This window comes from Musca autumnalis, unplaced genomic scaffold (genome assembly GCF_047663935.1).
Source record: "Musca autumnalis isolate F117 unplaced genomic scaffold, ASM4766393v1 scaffold_1, whole genome shotgun sequence".
Lineage (NCBI taxonomy): Eukaryota > Metazoa > Arthropoda > Insecta > Diptera > Muscidae > Musca > Musca autumnalis.
In genome coordinates, this window is record NW_027411644.1 from 254,107,850 (window position 1) to 254,130,157 (window position 22,308).

Consider the following 22,308-nt stretch of genomic DNA (forward strand, 5'->3'; position numbering starts at 1 on the left):
CTTAGAAGTCACTCCGAAGTGTCGGCATACGCGATAAAACGTAATCACAATAGGGCTATAGAAATTGTGTAATTCACCAACGATCTTCCTTGGCGTGTCTTCTTAGACGAGGGAGTGCGAAACTTACTTCCAATTGCTGGCTGGGTAGCCGCTACAATAGGTCTGTACGATAACTTCGCAAGTAAAAAGTACTTACAAGTTCTCAGTAACTTCTCTCCGCTAATTAAAATCTCTCGAAGCTAAAATTTGCAGAATGTTATCGAACAACAATTTGCAAAAACTTGCAAGAAGTCAGCTGATTTGACAAACAAGAAGTTTGGCGGATATGATTTAATTTAGGTCGAAGGTCACACTAGAGTGGTTTCATTGAAACTTTTAGGTATTTATAGATCGAGCTGTCCACTACAGCAACTTCATGATATCACTCTACTGTGGAACTCGACCTAGAAATTGTTTCAATGAAACACTCTAGTGTGACCAAGGACTAACAATCGAAAACGCCTGTTAGACTATGAACTTATAATATGATTTAAACTGTCAATCCCATACAATATACATACGTCAAATAAAATCTAGTGGATTTAGAACTACGATTTATTTGACGTATGTATATACTATGGAATTGACATTTGAAATCGAGTGGATTTATAAGTAAACGTACTAGAAATTTGTCTACGAAAATTATTTGATTATCCATTGCTACAAAAATAATTCTCTTTCCATATCATAAATTAACGGATGGCCGTCCACATAGTGTTCCTCCTACTCCATAGATGTGTTTTGCCAATACTGGCATTTGTAAACGCAGGGTTAAACGCTGCCGCCTGTCTAGGGTATTAGTTGCCTTTTTAAATTGCACTCTCTACTGAGTTGTCTTGGCAACTCTGTCAACAGCTGTTTGTTATCACATTATCCCCCTCATACCCACCGCTAAACAAACAAACAACAACAATCAGCAGTTGTTGTTTTTTTATTTTTTAGGCATACCTTCATAACAGACACGAATTATTAACTTTTTCTTTTTCCGCTAATTAATCAATCAGGCAAATAAGAAAGCACCAGCAAAGTGCAACAAAAGACAAAGGCAAGAAGCTGTTTTTTTTAACAAAATAGTTGTGTTTTGAAAGAGCTGTGGAGTAGTAAACGAAAAATATTTGCGGCGGGTAGTTTGCAATTGTTTTGTTTTTCTAACTACAACCCGAACCCAGCAAAAGTAAACACTTTGAAAATACGATACATTTTCAGAGGTAATGTGATTTTTGTTTGACTACATCTGCAAACGTGGAACTGTTTTTATCTTTATTTGTTTCTTTCTTCACTGACGGTACTAGATGGCGGAAATGGTAAGTCTTTATCAATAAATAAGTTTTTGAACAAAGTTACTTGTTTTATTCATTTTTTTAAGTAGAGCATATAAGTCCACGTTGCACTTTAAAAGTGAATGTAATTTTGCTGGAAATTCAAATAAAGGTGTCGCAATTGTTATTCATTTGCATTTACAACAACAAGTCACAACATACGTAAATGTAATGATTTTTGACTGTATATAAAAGCGTCTGGCCAGAACCAGATGTCCAACCGAGGATTAACGGGTGGGTGACTGCACATGTCAAATTATAAAGGAGATCATCTATACTACTCTCGTCGTTCCCCATTATAATATGGCCTCGAAAAAGCGAAAATGTTGCGACTTGATGTCAACTACTTCATCCCCTCGGCACTAACTTAAAGAAAGAAACTAATTGGATTCGATTTCCTTTTGTAGAGATTACAAATGTTGGCGATTCAAAGTGTTCATACAAGATTTGATATCCAACAAGCTACAGGCTATCGAGGGTATATATACTTGCTCTTGTGCCAGACATAGAAAATATAACATGAAAATTATTTCACTTTTAGGAGAGAGAGGATGTGAAACATTTTCATAGTCTGGCACAAGGGATTAATGCGATAAAAAATGTAACTTCGATAATGGCCCAAACGTTCTAAAAAAAACTTTGCCGGCATGGGGTAAAATGACTGATGAGCACAATAGTCTTCGAAATGAACATAAAGTTTCAAGATAATACTTTCGGATACCTTCCTCACGAAAGGATTATGAACATTATGTGATTACTTCTGTTACTGCTACAACATTGTAGCTCTGTTCCTTTACGTGCAAGAATCTTCAAGTTTTACCTTTTTTACACGAAAAGCGTTCCTTTACTTTAGACACAATACAATTCATATGGAAGTAGTTTACAACTTTTAATACTTTTGCCGGTTTTACCATTTTCAAAAGTAAAGGAACAGACTATGTATGAGTTTGCTACTGCTAAAATTGTTTATATAACGAGCTTAATAACGGTTCATGCAGATGGGAAAGATCAAAACTCAGATGTAAAGATAAAGTGGAACAAGATATCTTAAAATGAGGCGCGTTTGATATCCTATTAAAAAGTAGGGCCAAAGAATAAATGTTCCGTCTACCTCTCTACATAAATTACTGGTTTATGCATCTTCAAGTTTATGTGCCTCAATGGTTCAATTAGTTTATTGCAGCTTCCCTCTTCTACGAATAATCATATAGCAGCATATTAATAACAATGCATATATTTTTATTTCCTATATAAAACTATGCTTCGTTCAACAATATACATACATATGTATCTTAACCGGTCTTTATAAAAATTTACATTTTATGTACGGCACAATAGCGTACCAACCAAGTATTGATTGAAATCTGAACTAGAATTAAAAAACAAACACAAATTCATATTATTTTGGTCATGTTCTTAGTCATTTACGCTGTAGTATTTTTGTAGTTCATATTTACCGGCTCACACTGCATATAAACTGAAAAAAGTATTTCTAGTTCTGTTGTCATTTATTTATTTTTTTTGGGACAGGTTTTTACTCTTAATTTAGCCTTCACTTTTCATTAAAGATTATTTTTTCCTTCTTTCTTTGATTCTTGATTTACCTGAAAACCAAAGCCACTACACAGACAGACAGCGGTTACACCTTTTTCTTCTGACATTTGGTATGGGTGGAAAAGAGTGCAAGTGATGATGGTGTATAACGGGCAAAGAAACCTGACTTTAATAATGATAAAGAAAGAATTGTTGTTGTGCTTTATTATGTGGTTGTTGCCCTGCTCTGTCATTCAGATTCAGACTAGTACATTTTATACACCTAAAGGTTTTATTGGTAGAAAAGGAATTTAAATTTTAAACCGGTATCAATATGTTTGTTGTGTCCATAGTTGGCAGAGGTAGGTTGCTGCGTTGAGCTTGACTTTTAGTACAAGTAGACGAGTTTCGTATGTGGTTACGTTGACATCTTTTTTGTTCGTTTCGCTTATACAACATTGCGTTATTTAGTTAAAACTTATCAACAATTGAATACAAAATGGTTGGGGTATTGCAGGTAATTTAGAAAAGAAAACACTTCAAATGTTTTAAGTGGAGTATTAGAGATTTTATCAGTTTTTAACAATATCATAAATATGTAATGTCAATAACAGTATTAATATTTTTTTGTTTATTTGTTGTGTTTAGACGGAGACATATCTCTATGATCCGGATTTATTATTAAAGTTGGATTTCCATCAAAGTCCAGCAAAATTCAATCCTTTCATTTCGGCAGCATGTCCAGGTGAAACTTGGTTGAAGGTCAGACCTTTGAAGGATGGAGATTATGATCGTGGCTTCCTACAATTGCTGTCACAATTGACTCATGTTGGACCAGTTTCAAGGACACAATTTTTAAGTAAGTACATACATGTAAACAAAGCATTGATTGCATAGGTGTTTATGTGGCATAGACTTGATTTAATTTTGTGTGCGGAAAAGAAAAGGGGATATTTTGAGAATGTCCAAAAGAGAAGATTTCTAAATCATTTTTATGAGGAAAATGAATGAATGAATGAGGAAATGTTATAAAGATTTTTATAAGGACAATAAGGGTCATTATTATATGTTTTCTTTTACTATTGGATGGGGAGCAAGTTGAGTTGAATCATTAAGATCGGATAACATTATAATTTTTCCTATATAGCCGGCCTTCGGCCGGGGATTTAAGACTTTCTACTATGGACAGGAGCCAATCTAGGGAACGGGAACAACATTTTCTTTTAAATTAAAATTTTTCTCTAAGTAGCCGACATTTAACAAGGGAATTTTCGGAACTTCGGAGGCCCATATCTCGGGAAGAATGTACTGCCGCAATATGTTATATATATTTGTGATCAGGGTAACGAGACCTACCTGTGGAAAAAATTTGGTCCCGATCCGAGCTTAATGCTTCAACTCATCTTAAGCCTTGGATGGATTTGAAAACGCAAAATAAACCATTTTGGAGGTATTAAAAATATAATTTTTGACTTAAAAGTTAATGCCAAGGAAGTCCTCCCTGAAATTTAGTCATCACTTTTAACTATAAGTTAATCGAAACGCTATAAATCTGTCCGTAAAATCAAAATTTTTACAAAAGAAGACATAATAATAGGGTTATAGGTTTATTTTTACATATTTTAGGGGGCTCCAAAAGCAAAAATAAACGAGTATTTTTACCGAACTTTTGGAGGCTTAAAAGAGGAAAAACATATAGGGGGTTGTCATGAACGGCAATTCCCCGTGAATTTTTTTACATTCTCCCTTAAGTTGCAACGGCGGAAAGACAAAACTCACGGGGAAATTTCATTCATGATAACCCCAATAATTTTAAAGCATGGAATTTTAAAGATTTTTTAAAGATTATTCAGAGGTCCCAAAAAGGTTAATAAACGTGGAATTTTAAAGATTTTTAGGAGGACCCAAATAAGTTAATAGACATGAATTTTTAAGGTTCTTAAGAGGTTAATAAACGTATTTTTTTCTTCAAATTTTTAAGAGGACAGAGGGGTTATTAGTCTTGGATTTTTTAAAGGCTTTTAAGAGGAACAAAAGAGGGAAGCAAACTTAGATTTGTAAATATAACCAAAGAGGCAATAATCGTGGATTTTTTAGAGGACCTAAATACGTTAAGAAACATGGATTTTTAAGAGGGTCTGAAGAGTTTAATATATTAGGATTTTTTTAAGATTTTTTCGGAGGACCCAATGTAGACAATAAACGTTGACTTTTTAAGATTTTTAGGAGGACCCAATATGGACAATAAACGTGGATTTTTTAAAGATTTTTAGGAGGACCCAAATAAGTTAATAGACATGAATTTTTTAAGGTTTTTAGGAGTACCCAAAGGGGTTAATAAACTTGGATTTTTAAAGACTTTTAAGAGGAACCAACGAGAGCAGCAAACTTAGATTTTGTAAAGATTTTATTAAATATAACCAAAACGGCAATAAACGTGGATTTTTTAGAGGACCTAAATACGTTAAGAAACGTGGATTTTTAAAGATTTTTAAGAGGGCCCGAAGAGTTTAATATACGAGGATTTTTTAAGATTTTTTTTTGGGGAACCAACGTAGACAATAAACGTTGATTTTTTTAAGATTTTTAGGAGGACCAATATAGACAATAAACGGGAATTTTTTAAAGATTTTTAGGAGGAACCAATATAGACAATAAACGTGGATTTTTTAGAGATTTTTAGTAGGACCCAATATAGACAATAAACGGGAATTTTTTAAAGATTTTTAGGAGGAACCAATATAGACAATAAACGTGGATTTTTTAAAAACTTTTAGGAGGACTCAATATAGACAATAAACGTGGATTTTTTTAAGATTTTTAGGAGGACCCAATATAGACAATAAACGTGGATTTTTAAAAGACTTTTAGGAAGACCCAATATAGACAATAAACGTGGATTTTTAAAGATTTTTAGGAGGACCCAATATAGGCAATAAACGTGAATTTTTTAAAGATTTTTAGGAAGACCCAACATAGACAATAAACGTGGATTATTTAAGGTTTTTAGGAGGGCCCAATATAGACAATAAACGTGGATTTTTAAAAGACTTTTAGGAGGACCCAATATAGACAATAAACGCGGATTTTTTAAAGATTTTTAGGAGGACCCAATATAGACAATAAACGTGGATTTTTTAAAGATTTTTAGGAGGACCCAATATAGACAATAAACGTGGATTTTTTAAAGATTTTTAGGAGGACCCAATATAGACAATAAACGCGGATTTTTTAAAGATTTTTAGGAGGACCCAATATAGACTATATACTTGGATTTTTTTAAAGATTTTTAGGAGGATCAGAAATAGACAATAAACGTGTAATTTTAAAAGATTTGTAGGAGAACACAAAAAAGTAAAAAAAAACGTGGATTTTTTTAAAGATGTTTAGGAGCACTCAAAAAAAAAAAAGATAAAAAGCGTGTATTTTTTAGATATGTTTAGGATGAATCAAAAGAGACAATAAACTTGGATTCTTTAAAGATTTTATTTATTTATTTATTCAATCAATACAAAGAAAGCAAATAAATGTCAATTATACATGTATACATACATATACATGTAGATTTTTAGGAGGACCCAAAAAGACAATAAACTTTGGTTTAATTTAAAGATTTTTAGGATTGTCCAGAATAGACAATAAATGTTGATTTTTAAAGATGTTTAGAAGCACCCCAAAATAGACAATAAACCTTGATTTTTTAATGGTTTTTAAGAGGACCCAATATAGACAAAAAACGGGTGTTTTTTTAAGGTTTTAGGAGGACCCTGTATAGACAATAAAATTTGATTTTTTAAACATTTTTGGGAGAACCAAAAATAGACAATGAACGTGGATTTTTTTATAGATTTTTATTAGGACCCGAAATAGACAATAAACCTGGATTTTTTAAGATTTTTAGGAGAACACAAAATAGACAATAACGTGAATTTTTTTAAAGATTTTTAGAAGAACCCAACGATGATTTTTTAAGATTTATAGGTAATATTTCAAATAATTTTTTGAAGATATTTAGGTGGATTTTAAAGTTTTTAGAAGTACCCAATGATAAACGTAAACGGTTTAAAAATTCTTAAGAGGTGATTTGCTAAAGACTAGGAGGCTCGGTGAACTTTTTTAAATAGTCCTCAAATTCAAACAGTAACATTGAAGATCAATATATTTTTTTATCACTTTCAGCTCGCTTTTCCCAAATGAAAGCCAGTGGCGATTATTTTGTAACTGTTATTGAGGATACTCGCAAAAATGAAATTATTGGTGCAGCTTCATTAGTTATTGAACGTAAATTCATACACAACTGTGCAATTGTAAGCAACTCCTCCAGTATAATATAAAATTAAATATTATTTATTTTAAATTTTTATTATTTCTTCAGCGTGGCCGTTTGGAGGATGTTGTTGTTAATGACACCTATCGCGGCAAACAATTGGGAAAACTGTAAGTTCCTTAGCATTTTCTAAACATTATTTATTTTACCTTTATTTTCTTTTTAGGATTGTTGTTACCGTTTCATTGTTGGCTCAATACTTGGGTTGCTATAAAATGTCTTTGGATTGCAAGGATAAACTTATTAAATTTTATGAATCTTTGGGTTATGTCCTGATACCAGGCAATTCCAACTCCATGACAATACGTTATGATGAATCTCCAGCTGTTAAAAATAATTTGACTGCATTTAAAAGAGCAACCCCCTTAGCCAATACACCAACATCGGTTAATGTTGATGGTACAATGCCTGCTGGTGGTGATGCTTGCCAAACAGTGAGCCTTGAATTTTCATCTTGACAATTAGCCGCCAGTACTGCCACTAAATCGAAACTTTAATTTGTTTGTTTTCTTTTACAAAAAAAGGGATAATTTTTTTGTCCCTTTTTTCCGCAATAGCTAAAAGAAACAACGATTAAAGTTTAGATTTCTCAAAGTTTTGTTAGAGAAAATGTATTTTCCAATATATTTTCGGCTTTGAGGGCAGTTCTGGCACAAAATAGTAGGCTTGGCTTGTAGTTAGGGGCAACGTCCAAGCATTTCTATACTCAAGTGCTTAAGTACTTACATTTAACTTGCATACACTACTTTATCCAAATCTCTTTTCATATTATGTATTTTGTTTAATATTTTATTTGTGTTTTCTTTTCTCTTTTTATTATCGTTTAATGCCGCTTTCGAAGGTAGTGTGTATATTGCCTTTTAAAAGTACATTTATCAATTGAAAAATTATATACAAAAAATGTCTATTGTTTTGTAAAAATTTCTGGATATTTTTCTTAATAAAGGTTTACAGAAATATAGAAATAATATAAGTAATGAAAAACAAAACAAAAACTGTAATCTAACTTAATTAACTTCTACACTGACAGTGTAGGAAGTGTACCTTAATTATATATTTGTTGTTCAATTATATTCACAAAGATGGCCACATTTTGGACAATTTGAATTGTTAGCAAAATATGCCATTAAATGTTGTAGATGTCCACCATGGGAACAAACTTGACACCAAGCATAAAGACCGCGTACAATTAGACCACATATTGAACATTTAGCCAAACGCATTGATTTGCACTTCTGACAATACCAACCCACACTTCCGCCTAGCGGTCTTCCACAATCACCACAGTTTGTATGCACTGTGGTTGATTTTTGATTAAGTTCTCGTACAGATCTCAGCCAGGAAAGGTTTATTACCCTACATGCTTCATTCCACATTTGATAACGATGTAATTGATCGATGTAGGTTTGAAACCAATGTTCCTAAAAAGAAGGGGAAACAAATGAAATAAAAAAATAGGTTAGGTTACTATTTTTATTGAGTGCCAACGTGGTGCAATTGCATGCACACCCGCCTCGAAAGGCCGAACTGAACTAAGGTAATGTGGGGTCTTCTTAGTCCTCCCGGCAAAGACCAAAATTGAGCAGAAACTAACAAAATCCGCTCATCCGAGAAACTGTGATAATATGAATTTAACTTTTACTTACTATTAACGCCTCATTTATCGGCAAATATTTACGATTTTCACCCATAGCAATTAGCACCGATAGAGCAGTTTGAACATCGCCAACATCGTTTTGCAGCAATAATGCATCAGCTATAAACTGGTGAGGTTCCCAGAGTGGTACAGGAGGAACAGTTGAAACTTTTAATTCAACTGGCATATTGGGAGGCTACAATAAACCAAACTATTTGTTAAAACTTTTAATAATATCTAGGCTGATTTTTAATTCATACCGGTGATTTATCACGATCTTCAGCCTTTATATCCAACTGTGGACGTGCCGCCTGTACATCACAGTGCAGTGTCGTTTCCGGCAGTGCTAAAGCTTTAGAAATATCCGGTGGTCCAACATATGTAAAACCATTACGTAGATTATCAAAATTATCAAATGTAATTTCAGTTAAAATTTGTGATTCAGACAATATCACTGAACCATATGATGGATAAAATTGTTTACCACCTGGTCCATTAAGATGATCCATAAGATCATCATCTTGAGATTTAAGTTCTGTGTCATTATCGGACCCGTTGACATTATTATTTTCATTGTGATCCCATTTTAGCACGTCTGTATTTACAACCTGTGTAGGACGTCGTGATGTTTGTGAATTCTTTTGTGTAGAAAATGAATTACGATGTTCATATTTTAGTTTATTCAAATCATTTGAACCGTAGGCAATCTCAACAAAATACCATAATGTTGTGGCATTGTGTTTACCATATTTCCGACACACACTGGCATTGTGTTTACAAATATCTGATAACTTCTTTCCAGACAATATAAGCTCTTTGGCACAGCCAATAAAGCATTCGTGTTCCTTTAGTTGTACTGAAATTTCAGGATCTACATAGCCGGTGTACTAAACGAACAAAGTAATATTGAATGAAAACGGTTGCACATCAAATTCATGAACTTACCGATGAATTCAATAGGAATCTACACATGTCAGATTTTCCAATATGAAATTGTTCAGTTCCAGTTATGGATCTTTGTCGTGTCCTAAAAAGAGGAAACAAGATTAGAAGAGCATAGAAAAATGTATGTTTAAATTAAATAAACTTACACCATATTATTGTTATTGTTGCTATTTGCCTTAACAACTTGTGCAGCAGTTACCGGCAAAAAATATTTTAATTTATTTGCAAACGATATATCTCCCTTTCTTCCCAAACTTGCGCCTTGGGCATTGGCTTTAAGGGCGGGCCTTGAAGCATCCTTAAAGGCATGTTTATAAATTGTTGAATCTTTACTCGTTGAGATCAAGCAGTTTGTGTCGGTTCCCTTCCAAACAATACCAGTGGTTACATTTGTGTGATCATTAAATGAGGCAAATGGTATAAATGGGCGTCGAATATCCCATATGTGGATACTATAATCAACCACTAAAGCACAACTTGCAATGTGATAACTATAAATAATTAATGATTATCATTAAATTCTACTGTTTTTTTTTTTTTATAAAAGCATTACGTCTTCTCTGGCCTCCACTTGACACGACCCACAACAGCAATTGTGTGTATGGTATGATCTAAAGAAGCTTTACCATCCATATTCCAAATCTTTATTTGCTTATCCCTACTACCCGTAGCCAGCCAATTATTTGTGGGATGCCAATCACAAGTGTAAATTGGATCGCTGTGGGCAGTAAACTGTAATATGCACTTGTCGGCTCTGTAAAAAATATTCATTTAAAAACACTTCCATTCATGAGGGGGTTAGGTTATTCTGAACGAAAATTCAACGTGAGTTTTGTCTTTCGGTCGTTTCAACTTAAAGGATAGCGTGAGAGAACTCAGGGCGAATTTACGTTCAGAATAACCCCCATAGAATTTTAATTTACCTCCTTAAATCCCACAATTGTACAGTACCATTTTCCGAAACTGCCGAAAAAGTATGTGGACTATGTGGGCTAAACTTAACATCACGTACTGACTCTGAATTGCTGTAGAATGTATTTACAGCCTTATCACATCGTGTATCAAAACATTTTATGGTACCATCCTGTGATCCAGATATTAAAAGATTCATTTCGCTACTGTGAAATGTGACTGTGTGCGCTGTACGCTGATGATCATTGTAAACCAAAAGCTGCTTTTGTCGGCCAAATTTTGAAAGATCCCATACAGAGACGACTCCATTTGTTGCAGCAGTTGCCAAAATATTATTATCCAAAGAACTCCACGCCACATCGTTGGATGAATAACTAAGATTTTGATTTTTGCCACTACGCATATTACAAACCTCAGTGAAACCTCCATCATCGCTGTCAATAGCGAAGAGTTTTAATACTGAAAAATTATAATTTAAAAAAAATAGGCGTATTCAAAATATGATATAGAACTTTTTAAAAATACTATTTCAACGACCATCCCAGAAGGGTCAAGGGGAGATATATCCAGGGTCGAAGTAGTAAACACTAAGGACGATCTTGTTTTTTTTTCAAAATAGTCTGGCTTAATCCCATTGTTGTTGTTTTAATATTTTAAAACAACAATTTTATTAGTGGAAAAAATTTGGCATTGTTCGCCAAGGGGTAAGGCAGGGAATACTATAGTTTCGATCCACGCCATTGGATCTCATCAGTTTCCTTGTTTCTTGTTTGTGGATATTCTCCACCGAAGTTATTTTTCAATAACTTCTTCAACAAGAAACTTTTTATACCCAAACATCAATCGTCAGCTCGAAGTATAAAGGTAAGCAAAGAAAAAAGTTCAATGAGAAGTTTTTCCTTGGCAACCTCATACAACTCCAATCTAATCTTCAATCTAAATATTTAAACTATTGAATCCAATGCCACATTTTGGACTAAATAAGTGAGGAGCGTACCAACATATTGAACTAGTAAATCGGTTCTTATTTACGCCGCCGCTATGGGCTGGATGCCCATGGATCAGTTGTGCTCATATGATAAATCATCTAAATGACTCAGGATCCACTACCTACGTATTTCCGGAACAGGGGGTTACTCTCTATTGCGATGCGTAAGAAAAATGCGATGCGTAAGAAAATTTGTGGCTGCCCGAATCCACAATGGCCCTAACCTATAACTTTGGCAAAACATAACTTTGTAAACAATTACCACAGATAGTGCTTTTTATCCCGATTCCAACGATGTATTGCTTTTGTTGCGGAAATGTGTACTTCCCGAGATATGGACCTCCAAAGTTCCACAATGGCCCTAGTCTAAAATTTTGGCAAACCACCGCAGAAAACTATGAAAAAAATTACCAGAGATAGTGCTTTTTACACCGAATCCAACGATGTATTGCTTTTGTTGAAGTGTATACTTCTCGAGATATGGGCCTCAAAAGATCCACAAAGACCCTAACCTATTTTTCTCTAAATAGACTTTTAAGACTTTCTCCTATGGACAGGTGCAAATCTCGGGAATGGGAACAAAATTTTCTTTTAAATTAAATATTTTCGTTGGATTCGCTGTAAAAAGTACTATCTGTGGTAATTTTTAAATAATTTTCTGCGGTGGTTTGCCAACATTTTAGACTAGGGCCGTTGTGGAACTTTGGAGGCCCATATCTCGGGAAGTATACATTTCCGCAACAAAAGCAATACATGGTTGGAATCGGGATAAAAAGCACTATCTGTGGTATTTTTTTCATAATTTTCTGAGGTGGGTCGGTAAAGGAAAGATAAGCCCAATTTCTTCTCCTCAAAGGTATGTTCTTTTCAGTGCATTCCAATGCACAGCTTTTGTCCAGCACACTCCCGTCTGTCGGGGGGTGGTTCTTGCAATTCCCTCTTATCAAAAAATGTCTAAAATTTGCAGACTTTCAAAAGGACTTACAGCTTCTTCCAGCTACAGCAATTTGATTGCAATCTCTGTTCAGAGCTAGAGCATTTGCATGTCCATCCTGGCAAATGCGCAAGGACACGGTTTCATCCAACATTCTCCTCACTGTTCCACCTTACTTTCCTGACTGTTTCCAATGTTTACAAATTAAATTCTTGTACTGTTTACAAAACAGATGAAATAAAGAGAGAGGGAGAGAGCCCAAACAGAAGTTCAATGTTATCGATAACAACGAGAACTAAAATGTTTATTATGGAAATTTTATAAAATTATAAATACGAGGGCAATTTCCATGGAGAACACAGAATTGACTTTCCTTTCTCCAATTAAATCTTTAAACTTATGCCTTTTACTTTAAATAAAGCAGATAGTTTTTTCACTTAACACTAAAAACATCAAATTTGATATGTCGCCAGTCGGTTTAATTCGATAAACAGCTGACGTCTCTCCTCTCAAAATTAGCAAGGTAGATGCATCAGGCTAGTTGATCGAATTGAAAATAACAAAATAGACTGGAATGTCAAAATTTGTAAAAAGGCGAAAAACATAAATTCGCTTTGATATACAACGTTTATTTTAATCAAACAAAACCAATATTTATGAAGTCTAAACGGTAAAATAATTATTTATTTGTCCGCTATTCAGCATTAATAGCATAGTGTGCTAAAATTATTAATATAAAAAAATAAATTTATAATTTGCCGTATGTTTTAGCGACGAATTCATTTTACAACAACTTGTTTTGACGTTTCTCAAATTGGATTAGCTGGGCTGATGTATCTACCTTGGTAATTGTGCCATACACCTCTCATTAGAGCTGGCAAAAAATCGGTGGCAATATCGATAAAATCGATTGTTTTTTTAAAAATTAAATATCGATAGATAGTTTTGCCTATCGATATTATCGGAACAAAAACCGCCAACCTAAAATACATTGAAATAAATAGAAATTTCGCTGTTTTTCGGTTTTGTGTGTGAGGTAGTAAGTCCGTAGTCACACGTACACATTTTTCGGAAAAGTAAAACGTATTTTTTAATATTCTTATAAAATAAAAGCAATTGTTTACTCTCCTTTACATTTCTGTGAACTGCTTGTGCAAAATGTAACGAAAAGCATTGACATTTCCGCCATTTTCATCTCCAAATTAAGGGTGTTGACAACTTAACGATAATATCAATAGCAATCGATATTTTAAAATATTATATCGAAAATATCTAATGTTGGGAATATCGATGGTTTGCCAGCTCTACCTCTCATCCTCCACAACAAAAAAAATTCAAATCAGCTGTTGCTTCTTTAATTTGTTTATTTTGCACTTAGCACTAAAAGAAGATTTCCACAAAGCCAACATTTCCCGATAAAAATATTAATAAAAAATCTTATATCCGCTGCATATTTCATTGTGAAATATGCCCGATATTAAAGTGACACCTCTGGGTGCTGGTCAGGATGTGGGTAGAAGCTGTTTACTGTTGTCGATGGGCGGCAAAAATATCATGTTGGACTGTGGCATGCATATGGGCTACAATGATGAAAGACGGTTTCCAGATTTCTCGTATATTGTTCCCGATGGACCAATAACCAGTCACATCGATTGTGTTATAATATCACATTTTCATTTGGGTAAGTAGGCCACAAGTTTCCTCCCAAAATCAAAATTTAGTTTGTTAACTATTGAAAGTAATAATGATGGCTGCTGCTCTCTTTCCTTTTTATGATCACTATTGTATAGAGTTTTAATTGTTTCCCAAGGAGCGTGGCAAAATACCCCTCAGTAATGTTGGCGACATTTCCTGAGTATTTCAGCCATGTAAAACTTGGCAAAAGTCAGGAATACGAGCGCACACCCGATTTCTTTGGTAGGTCTCGTCGTGCTGAACACAAAAATAATATATTATCTCTGGGAAGTCCATACTTCCCGATATATAGGCCTTTAAAGTTCCAAAAATATGTAGCCGAAGGCCAGCTAATTAGAGAAAAATTAATAATATAAAATAAAGTTTTGTTTCCATTCCCTAGATTTGCACTTGTGAAAGTCTTAAGTCCCGTCTGGGATGTTTGTGGAACAGTTATTATAAAGAGCGTGCTCCAAAATTAGCCTACAAGGCTGAGCTCTATCATTCTTTCATTAACTATTTTTTACGATTTTTTTCTTAAAAATATGCAAGTCTTCACAATGCGTACCATTAATGTATTAAACGAAAGAAACAATTATACAAAATGAATTTAACAATAATAACTTAAACGGACAAGCTGGAGCCCATGAATTGGACTTGTTTCTAAGCAAATAATGCATTTTGCTCAAAGTTGAAATTTTCAAAATCCAGGCTTGTTCCTAGCAGGGACGTAGCCGGAAATACATCTCGAAACTATTTCGGACAAAATTTGAAATTTTGCAAGTAGAATATCAAAAAATTATGGATTATGGATATGCTTTGATACTGGCCTTATGCTTTGGAACTATCAATTGATTGAAAAACTCTCAAGAATGAAGTTACCCAGCACGCAATGTATTACAAGTAACATTCCACATTTCGGAGGGTTGTCTTATCAATTTCGCCTGAGGCATGACGTAAAAACACTGTTGGTAGAAATGACCTCTAAGCCATTGTGAGGACCTTATAATTTGAAAAAGATTTAATACCCCCACCATACTCTAAGAAATATCTGATTTAAATTTTCAGATCACTGTGGAGCTCTGCCTTACATGTCCGAAATGGTAGGATATTCTGGACCCATCTACATGACTCATCCCACAAAAGCCATAGCTCCCATACTTCTTGAAGATATGCGTAAAGTAGCTGTTGAACGTAAAGGAGAATCGAATTTCTTTACCACTCAAATGATAAAGGATTGCATGAAAAAGGTGACAGCCGTCACTCTACATCAAAGTGTAATGGTTGACAGTGAACTGGAAATAAAAGCCTATTATGCTGGCCATGTGTTGGGAGCAGCAATGTTTTGGATACGTGTTGGTTCCCAATCAGTTGTGTATACGGGTGATTATAATATGACTCCTGATCGACATTTGGGTGCTGCCTGGATTGACAAATGCCGTCCAGATTTGTTGATATCTGAAAGTACATATGCCACCACCATACGAGATTCTAAGCGCTGCCGTGAAAGAGATTTCTTGAAGAAAGTACATGAATGTGTATCAAAGGGAGGTAAAGTTTTAATACCTGTATTTGCTTTGGGCCGAGCCCAGGAATTATGTATTTTGTTGGAAACCTATTGGGAACGTATGAATCTAAAGTATCCCATATACTTTGCTTTGGGTTTAACCGAGAAAGCCAATACCTATTATAAAATGTTTATTACTTGGACTAATCAGAAGATCAGGAAGACTTTTGTGCATCGTAATATGTTCGATTTTAAACACATTAAACCCTTCGACAAGACTTATATTGATAATCCTGGAGCTATGGTGGTGTTTGCAACGCCGGGTATGTTACATGCTGGTTTGTCATTGCAAATATTTAAAAAATGGGCACCTAATGAGAACAATATGGTTATTATGCCTGGTTATTGTGTACAGGGTACAGTGGGCAATAAGATTTTAAGTGGTGCCAAAAAGGTGGAATTTGAAAATCGTCAAGTTGTGGATGTTAAGATGTCGGTCGAATACATGAGCTTTTCGGCACATGCAGATGCAAAGGGTAAGTGTACATGGAAATTGAAAAAATACCTTTTTATTTAATCTCTTTTAATATTTTAGGTATAATGCAACTGATACAAAATTGCGAACCCAAAAATGTCATGTTGGTTCATGGTGAGGCAGAAAAAATGGCATTTTTGCGTAACAAAATACGTGAAGAATTCAATATTGAAACATATATGCCGGCAAATGGTGAAACATCTGTCATATCCACTCCCGTCAAAATCCCCGTAGATGCCTCAGTTTCATTACTTAAGGCGGAAACACGCATATACAATGCTCAGCCACCCGACCCCAAACGTAGACGTTTAATTCACGGCGTATTGGTAATGAAAGATAATCGCATAATGTTACAAAATCTCACCGAAGCTTTAAAAGAAATCGGCATAAATAGACATGTTATGCGTTTCACGTCTAAAGTAAAAATGGATGATCCTGGACCAAAAATACGTACGGGAGAAAAGCTATTGGCTCTGTTGCAGGAAAAACTAACCGGTTGGACTGTTGCAATGCAAGAGAATTGTACAATTGTTGTGGAGACTGTGGAGATAAAAATCGAAGAAGACGAAAAAGATCCAAAACACAAGACATTGTTAATTACTTGGACTAATCAAGATGAAGATATTGGAGCATACATATTGAATTTGTTACAAAATATGTGTTGAGGAAGAGGAGGACAACATAAGATTCTCCCTTATTTTTTTTTTTTTAACTGAAAGCATTCCACAGAATTTGAATGCTAGCTATTAGTTTATCATTTAAAAGAACGTTACATTGTATATTTTTTGATGAATATGAAAAGGAAGTGACCACATATGAAATAAAAACTTATATTTTTTCAAAGAAAAATAATGAAGAATACAGCTACATAAATATCTGTATTGTAAATATTAGGCTGCAGTAGTTCTGGAATGAAAACTTTAAGGAATGAGAATATTAACCCTTACTGAGCGCACATTTTATATTTTCGGATTAATAATTCTTCACAACTTAACAACATTCGAAGAAAAAAAAACACGATTGAAAAAAAAAATAAAATAATAAAAAATGCAAGATCTTTGAATAAATATTCTTTAAAAATCCAAGATTTTTGAAAAATATCTCTAAAAATTTAACGATTTTAGAAAAAAAATTCTTTAAAAAATGCACGATTTTTGAAAAAATATTCTTTAAAAAATGCACGATTTTTGAAAAAATATTGTTTAAAAAAATCCACGATTTTTGAAAAAATATTCTTTAAAATATACACGATTTTTGAAAAAATATTCTTTAAAAAATCCACGATTTTTGAAAAAATATTCTTTAAAAAATCCACGATTTTTGAAAAAATATTCTTTAAAAAATCCACGATTTTTGAAAAAATATTCTTTAAAAAATCCACGATTTTTGAAAAAATATTCTTTAAAAAATCCACGATTTTTGAAAAAAATGTTCTTCAAAAAATCCACGATTTTTGAAAAAATATTCTTTAAAAAATCCACGATTTTTGAAAAAATATTCTTTAAAAAATCCACGATTTTTGAAAAAATATTCTTTAAAAAATCCACGATTTTTGAAAAAATATTCTTTAAAAAATCCACGATTTTTGAAAAAAATGTTCTTTAAAAAATCCACGATTTTTGAAAAAATATTCTTTAAAAAATCCACGATTTTTGAAAAAAATGTTCTTTAAAAAATCTACGATTTTTGAAAAAATATTCTTTAAAAAATTCACGATTTTTGAAAAAATATTCTTTAAAAAATCCTCGATTTTTGAATAAATATTCTTTAAAAAAACCACGATTTTTTGTAAAAAATTCTTTAAAAAATCCACGATTTTTAAAAAATATTCTTTAAAAATATCCACAATTTTTTAAACAAATATTCTTTAAAAAATCCACGATTATTGAAAAAATGTTCTTTAAAAAATGCACGATTTTTGAAAAAATGTTCTTTAAAAAAATCCACAGTTTTTGAAAAAATATTCTTTAAAAAATCCACGATTTTTGAAAAAATATTCCTTAAAAATTCACGATTTTTGAAAAAATATTCTTTAAAAAATTCACGATTATTGAAAAAAGTCCTTTAAAAAATGCACGATTTTTGAAAAATATTGTTTAAAAAATCCACGATATTTGAAAAAATATTCTTTAAAAAATCCACGATTTTTGAAAAAATATTCTTTAAAAAAAATCACGATTTTTTGAAAAAAAAAAAATTCTTTAAAAAATCCACGATTTTTGAAAAAATAATCTTTAAAAAATCCACGATTTTTGAAAAAATAATCTTTAAAAAATCCACGATTTTTGAAAAAAAAATATTCTTTAAAAAATCCACGATTTTTGAAAAAATATTCTTTAAAAAATTCACGATTTTTGAAAAAATAATCTTTAAAAAATCCACGATTTTTGAAAAATATTCTTTAAAAAATTCACGATTTTTGAAAAAATATTCTTTAAAAAATCCACGATTTTTGAAAAAATAATTTTAGCTGCGGGTGACAAAAACGAAATAGGTCTGAACGATTCACCTCCGCTGGCATATTTGCCTAACTTCAATAGCGGAACCAATCTGCCTACATTGCAGGCTACTGGTACAATATGAATCGCTAACGATAAGTTGAGAAATCGGTCTGAACGATTCACCTCGGCTGGCATATTTGCCTAGCTTCAGTAGCGGAACCAATCTGCCTACATTACAGGCTCCTCCTGGTACAATATGAATCGCTAACGATAAGTTGAGAACACTTGTCAAATACTCAACTCCGCATTCATTCAGTTGCTTAAGCACTACCATTTAGATTCCGTGTAGGCTCAACACTTTGGATAGTTTTGCGTTTCGGATCCATCTGTGATGAGCAGGCTCTTATACAGCATAACAGGTTCCACAGGTTCCTCTTCGCCTTATCACGTACAATAAACAGATAACATCTTCAGATCGGTCACTGTCACACCTTAACTGCCTTTCTATCATTTCTTTCCCGGATTCGAGAGTTATTTAATCGTTGCCCAAAGTTGGTCTAGCTACTTTTTCCGCTTGTGCTGGCGTACTAGCCTGTTGACTTCAATAGTAAGTTCCCTGATTCTTGGATATTCAGGGTTCGTACCACGAAGCTCATCACCCTCACTTTCTAGTTGAGAAATTTTGTAAACAAATCGTTATTAATCCAGTAGCATACTTGTAACCCAGATCATGCTACCCCTTTAAAATTATGATATACATTTTTGATTTTTAGTTATTACAATCTAAATAAATCCATTTCCTGGAAAAATCATTTATTGAAATGTTAAACGAGTTAAGTAAAACTCATTAAAAAAGAATACAATAACACAATCTATTCGATATTAGCCCTTATTACATTTTTTATATAAATTCAGTAGAATATTTCTTTTTGCCAATAAACAAAGAAAAACGCAAGCAAGCATCGCCATGAGTTTGGATGTAAGTACATTCTGGATCAAAAACAAATGGAACTGGAGCTGAAAATGTAAGGTAATTGTTCGCAACTATTCGTTTAAAAATTTACCTATGTATACTTACATTCCTTGATATTTTCATATTGCGAAAATATATCAACAGGTTCTCGTTGCATTTGTTTTAATTGCAAGCAACCAATTTCACTTAGAATTTCCAATAGAAACATAATATCAGTGGGAAACATATGAGAAAAACGCATGCATATATCTATAACACAGCAACCATTGCGGCCAATACATTCCGTGAGTATTGAACCCATCCAACGATCCAAAACTCTACGATTGATAGAACCATTTAAACGTATCCAAGGTACTGGTTTCATGACAATGACCTCTCTATCAATTTAAAGGGCACTATGAATGAAATGTTATATATTAGATACCACATATTTTAAATTACCTTTCTTTGGTGTTATTAATACTCATATTACTTTCCACCACATTGGGATTGAAACGATTAACCGGTTTGGAAACTCTTTTTGTGGACGTTGAGGGAGCCTCAGTTTGTTTTTCGTTGCTTGCATTTGTTTCTTCAGCGTCAGCGTTGTTATCGGTGGCTTTTCTTTTAGCCTCGCTCGGTGCATCGTCTTTCTCCTTCTCCTCTCCAGCACTCATCTGTTCATAGGATCTTTTCAGAGCAGCTGTTGAGGTTCCCAAATTTTCTCTGTCTAACCTCTTCAAATTAAAAGTGTGTACCACCCATGATCTCACATAGTTTTTATGAACATACATAAAATTAGCCACCCCAACTCTTTTAATTAAATATTCGGAAGCTAAGAAGCTGAGAGCCCTTAGAAGAAATTGTTCATAAGGGAATTCTTTCTAAAGAGCGTAATACAAATACCATAATATTATGTTTTCTTTGGAAATTTAAATTTTCACTACAAACCTGTAAATCCAAAATGGATACCCCAAGTTTGTGTTTTTCAATAAAGTTGTGAATTTCTTCCAAATGTTTTTGTTCCATATCTGAGAAATTGCATTCGATCATTCTTGGTTTAACACTGCTGATAGTCTTGTCATTGTATTTCCAATAGGCTTCGCTAAATTCCATAAAAATAACATTTATAAAGCCATGTATCTTTAAATCCTTTATAACAAAGAATACTCACTCTAAAATTCGCTTCAATATGGCCTCTCTTTGCTGATCGGTAAATACGATTTTCCTTGGTACCCTTAAATCACCATTGTAATCAATTGTATCCGGCTCCTCTTTTATTTCCTTACTTGCCTTTATTTGTATGAGAGGCAAATTAACCACAAATACATCTTGTGCCCTAATCACGCGTTCATCTTTATTCAACGTCGGTTCATATTCATCGGTTTTATCGAAATCATCATCCGAGTTAACGTTAAATTGCAAAATTTCATTACACAATTCATTCCAATCGATGGTATTGGTCGATTTCAAGGCACTCGCCTGTTTACCCAGATCTTTGCGTTCATGTTGCATTTCCTTTTCATACCAATACGATTCCAGCATACGTATTAATGTCAATAGATTTGACGTGTAAACCTTCATGGAAAGACCACTTGTTGCCAAATTTAATAGCTTCTGCGGAGCCATTTCTGTTAAGGAATTTAATACTGATTTCTTTTCTCTTACGATGCGATTTATTTCCGATAGATAATCGGCGGATTTAAATATACACTTAAATGGGCATTCAATGACAATCTGTCCATCTTCTTCCTCACGTTGCAGTTTACTAAAATTGATTTCAATTTCTTGATCAATATAATCGAGAGCACAAAAGAAATGCAAATATCTGCAGGGTAGTTTTGAAATCAAATCAAACGGGGTGTAGTTAATTTTATAACTTAGATTGGCAGGATGGAATTTAACACGAATCTGTGAAGTAAAAATAATATTTTGGAATTAAACTTGTGGGATTGAGTTAAATATTAGGGGATTACAAAGAGCACCTTAATTTTTTTAATATAATTGCAATTTGGTTGCAAAGAGACCTTTAAACGCGGATGTTTAGAGGCCGGGCTGTTAATAGACTTTTATATGTGGACATTTTAGAAGATACCTATCTACAGCTCTAATCGACTTTAACATATTAAAATCTGGACTTATTATACCCTCAGCCTTTAAGCTCATCATAATAATAGTTTTGGACCCCACGTTTGTTTGGACGAAATCATTTACAGACAATTTGAAATCGATTTAGCCCTGACCGTCCGTCTGTCTGGCTGGCTGGTGCGACCGATAGCGTTCAAAGGGAATTTGGGCCATACCTTACACATCGTTATGTAATATATGTATAGGTCCACTCCTCCGGCTACCTCCACAACAAACGTTAAAAATGTTCCGCAAAAATGGTGCGAACGATATTTCTTGAAGGGAGTAACTGTGCCGGGAGGGATAGGATGTTTCTACTGGGCGCGTCTTCCCGACTGGCTGGCTTTGACATGTTAAATCATAACTGTCTGAGGACAACCTCTGACATAACTGACTTAACATACATTTTTATTCTTGGGGATCTTTTGAACCATCAGAA

General features: G+C 33.5%; 4 protein-coding genes across 7 annotated transcripts in view; 2 read left to right on the forward strand and 2 right to left on the reverse strand.

Annotated features, from left to right (window-relative positions):
• Positions 1–934: 934 nt before the first annotated feature.
• On the forward strand, positions 935–8,213 carry Gnpnat (glucosamine 6-phosphate N-acetyltransferase). Of its 3 annotated transcripts, XM_073960840.1 has the most exons (6): positions 2,760–2,844; positions 2,976–3,408; positions 3,540–3,750; positions 7,071–7,198; positions 7,267–7,328; positions 7,385–8,213. In XM_073960840.1, the coding sequence occupies exons 2-6, from the start codon at positions 3,391–3,393 to the stop codon at positions 7,674–7,676; spliced, it is 711 nt and encodes a 236-aa protein (XP_073816941.1). In that variant the 5' UTR covers positions 2,760–2,844; positions 2,976–3,390; the 3' UTR covers positions 7,677–8,213. The 3 variants fall into 3 exon arrangements, with proteins under 3 accessions (XP_073816942.1, XP_073816940.1, XP_073816941.1); XM_073960841.1 differs by lacking the exons at positions 2,760–2,844; positions 2,976–3,408 and adding an exon at positions 935–1,343; XM_073960839.1 differs by having other exon boundaries at positions 963–3,408.
• On the reverse strand, positions 7,994–13,101 carry Wdr24 (WD repeat domain 24). Its single transcript, XM_073960804.1, has 8 exons — positions 12,685–13,101; positions 10,723–11,170; positions 10,353–10,553; positions 9,946–10,290; positions 9,800–9,881; positions 9,115–9,741; positions 8,865–9,050; positions 7,994–8,639 (listed from the first exon to the last, which is right to left on the reverse strand). Exons 1-8 carry the CDS (start codon positions 12,785–12,787, stop codon positions 8,283–8,285), a joined length of 2,349 nt encoding a protein of 782 aa, XP_073816905.1. The 5' UTR covers positions 12,788–13,101; the 3' UTR covers positions 7,994–8,282.
• Positions 13,102–13,927: 826 nt separating this feature from the next.
• Positions 13,928–17,198, forward strand: IntS11 (integrator complex subunit 11). Its single transcript, XM_073960777.1, has 3 exons — positions 13,928–14,314; positions 15,376–16,350; positions 16,410–17,198. Exons 1-3 carry the CDS (start codon positions 14,101–14,103, stop codon positions 17,012–17,014), a joined length of 1,794 nt encoding a protein of 597 aa, XP_073816878.1. The 5' UTR covers positions 13,928–14,100; the 3' UTR covers positions 17,015–17,198.
• A 2,351-nt stretch (positions 17,199–19,549) lies between these two features.
• LOC141389361 (general transcription factor 3C polypeptide 1) overlaps positions 19,550–22,308 on the reverse strand; it is a 36,452-nt gene continuing 33,693 nt past the window's right edge. For both annotated transcript variants that reach the window (XM_073960779.1, XM_073960778.1), the window contains 5 exons: positions 20,917–21,653; positions 20,694–20,847; positions 20,205–20,626; positions 19,869–20,140; positions 19,550–19,807 (listed from right to left, as the gene is read on the reverse strand). In XM_073960779.1, the coding sequence (XP_073816880.1) occupies positions 19,692–19,807; positions 19,869–20,140; positions 20,205–20,626; positions 20,694–20,847; positions 20,917–21,653 (1,701 nt within the window). In that variant the 3' untranslated portion in view covers positions 19,550–19,691. The remainder of the gene's footprint in view (positions 19,808–19,868; positions 20,141–20,204; positions 20,627–20,693; positions 20,848–20,916; positions 21,654–22,308) is intronic.

Coding starts and splice junctions, on each gene's coding strand:
- IntS11 (XM_073960777.1), top strand. CDS start 14,101: ATGCCCGATATTAAAGTGACACCTCTGGGTGCTGGTCAGGATGTGGGT. Junction 14,315..15,375: donor AATATCACATTTTCATTTGG/GTAAGTAGGCCA, acceptor TTAAATTTTCAG/ATCACTGTGGAGCTCTGCCT. Junction 16,351..16,409: donor GGCACATGCAGATGCAAAGG/GTAAGTGTACAT, acceptor TTAATATTTTAG/GTATAATGCAACTGATACAA.
- Gnpnat (XM_073960839.1), top strand. Junction 7,199..7,266: donor TCATACACAACTGTGCAATT/GTAAGCAACTCC, acceptor TTATTTCTTCAG/CGTGGCCGTTTGGAGGATGT. Junction 7,329..7,384: donor GGCAAACAATTGGGAAAACT/GTAAGTTCCTTA, acceptor TTTTCTTTTTAG/GATTGTTGTTACCGTTTCAT.
- Wdr24 (XM_073960804.1), bottom strand. CDS start 12,787: ATGTTGGATGAAACCGTGTCCTTGCGCATTTGCCAGGATGGACATGCA. Junction 10,291..10,352: donor AAGTGGAGGCCAGAGAAGAC/GTAATGCTTTTA, acceptor AATTATTTATAG/TTATCACATTGCAAGTTGTG. Junction 9,051..9,114: donor AAGATCGTGATAAATCACCG/GTATGAATTAAA, acceptor GGTTTATTGTAG/CCTCCCAATATGCCAGTTGA.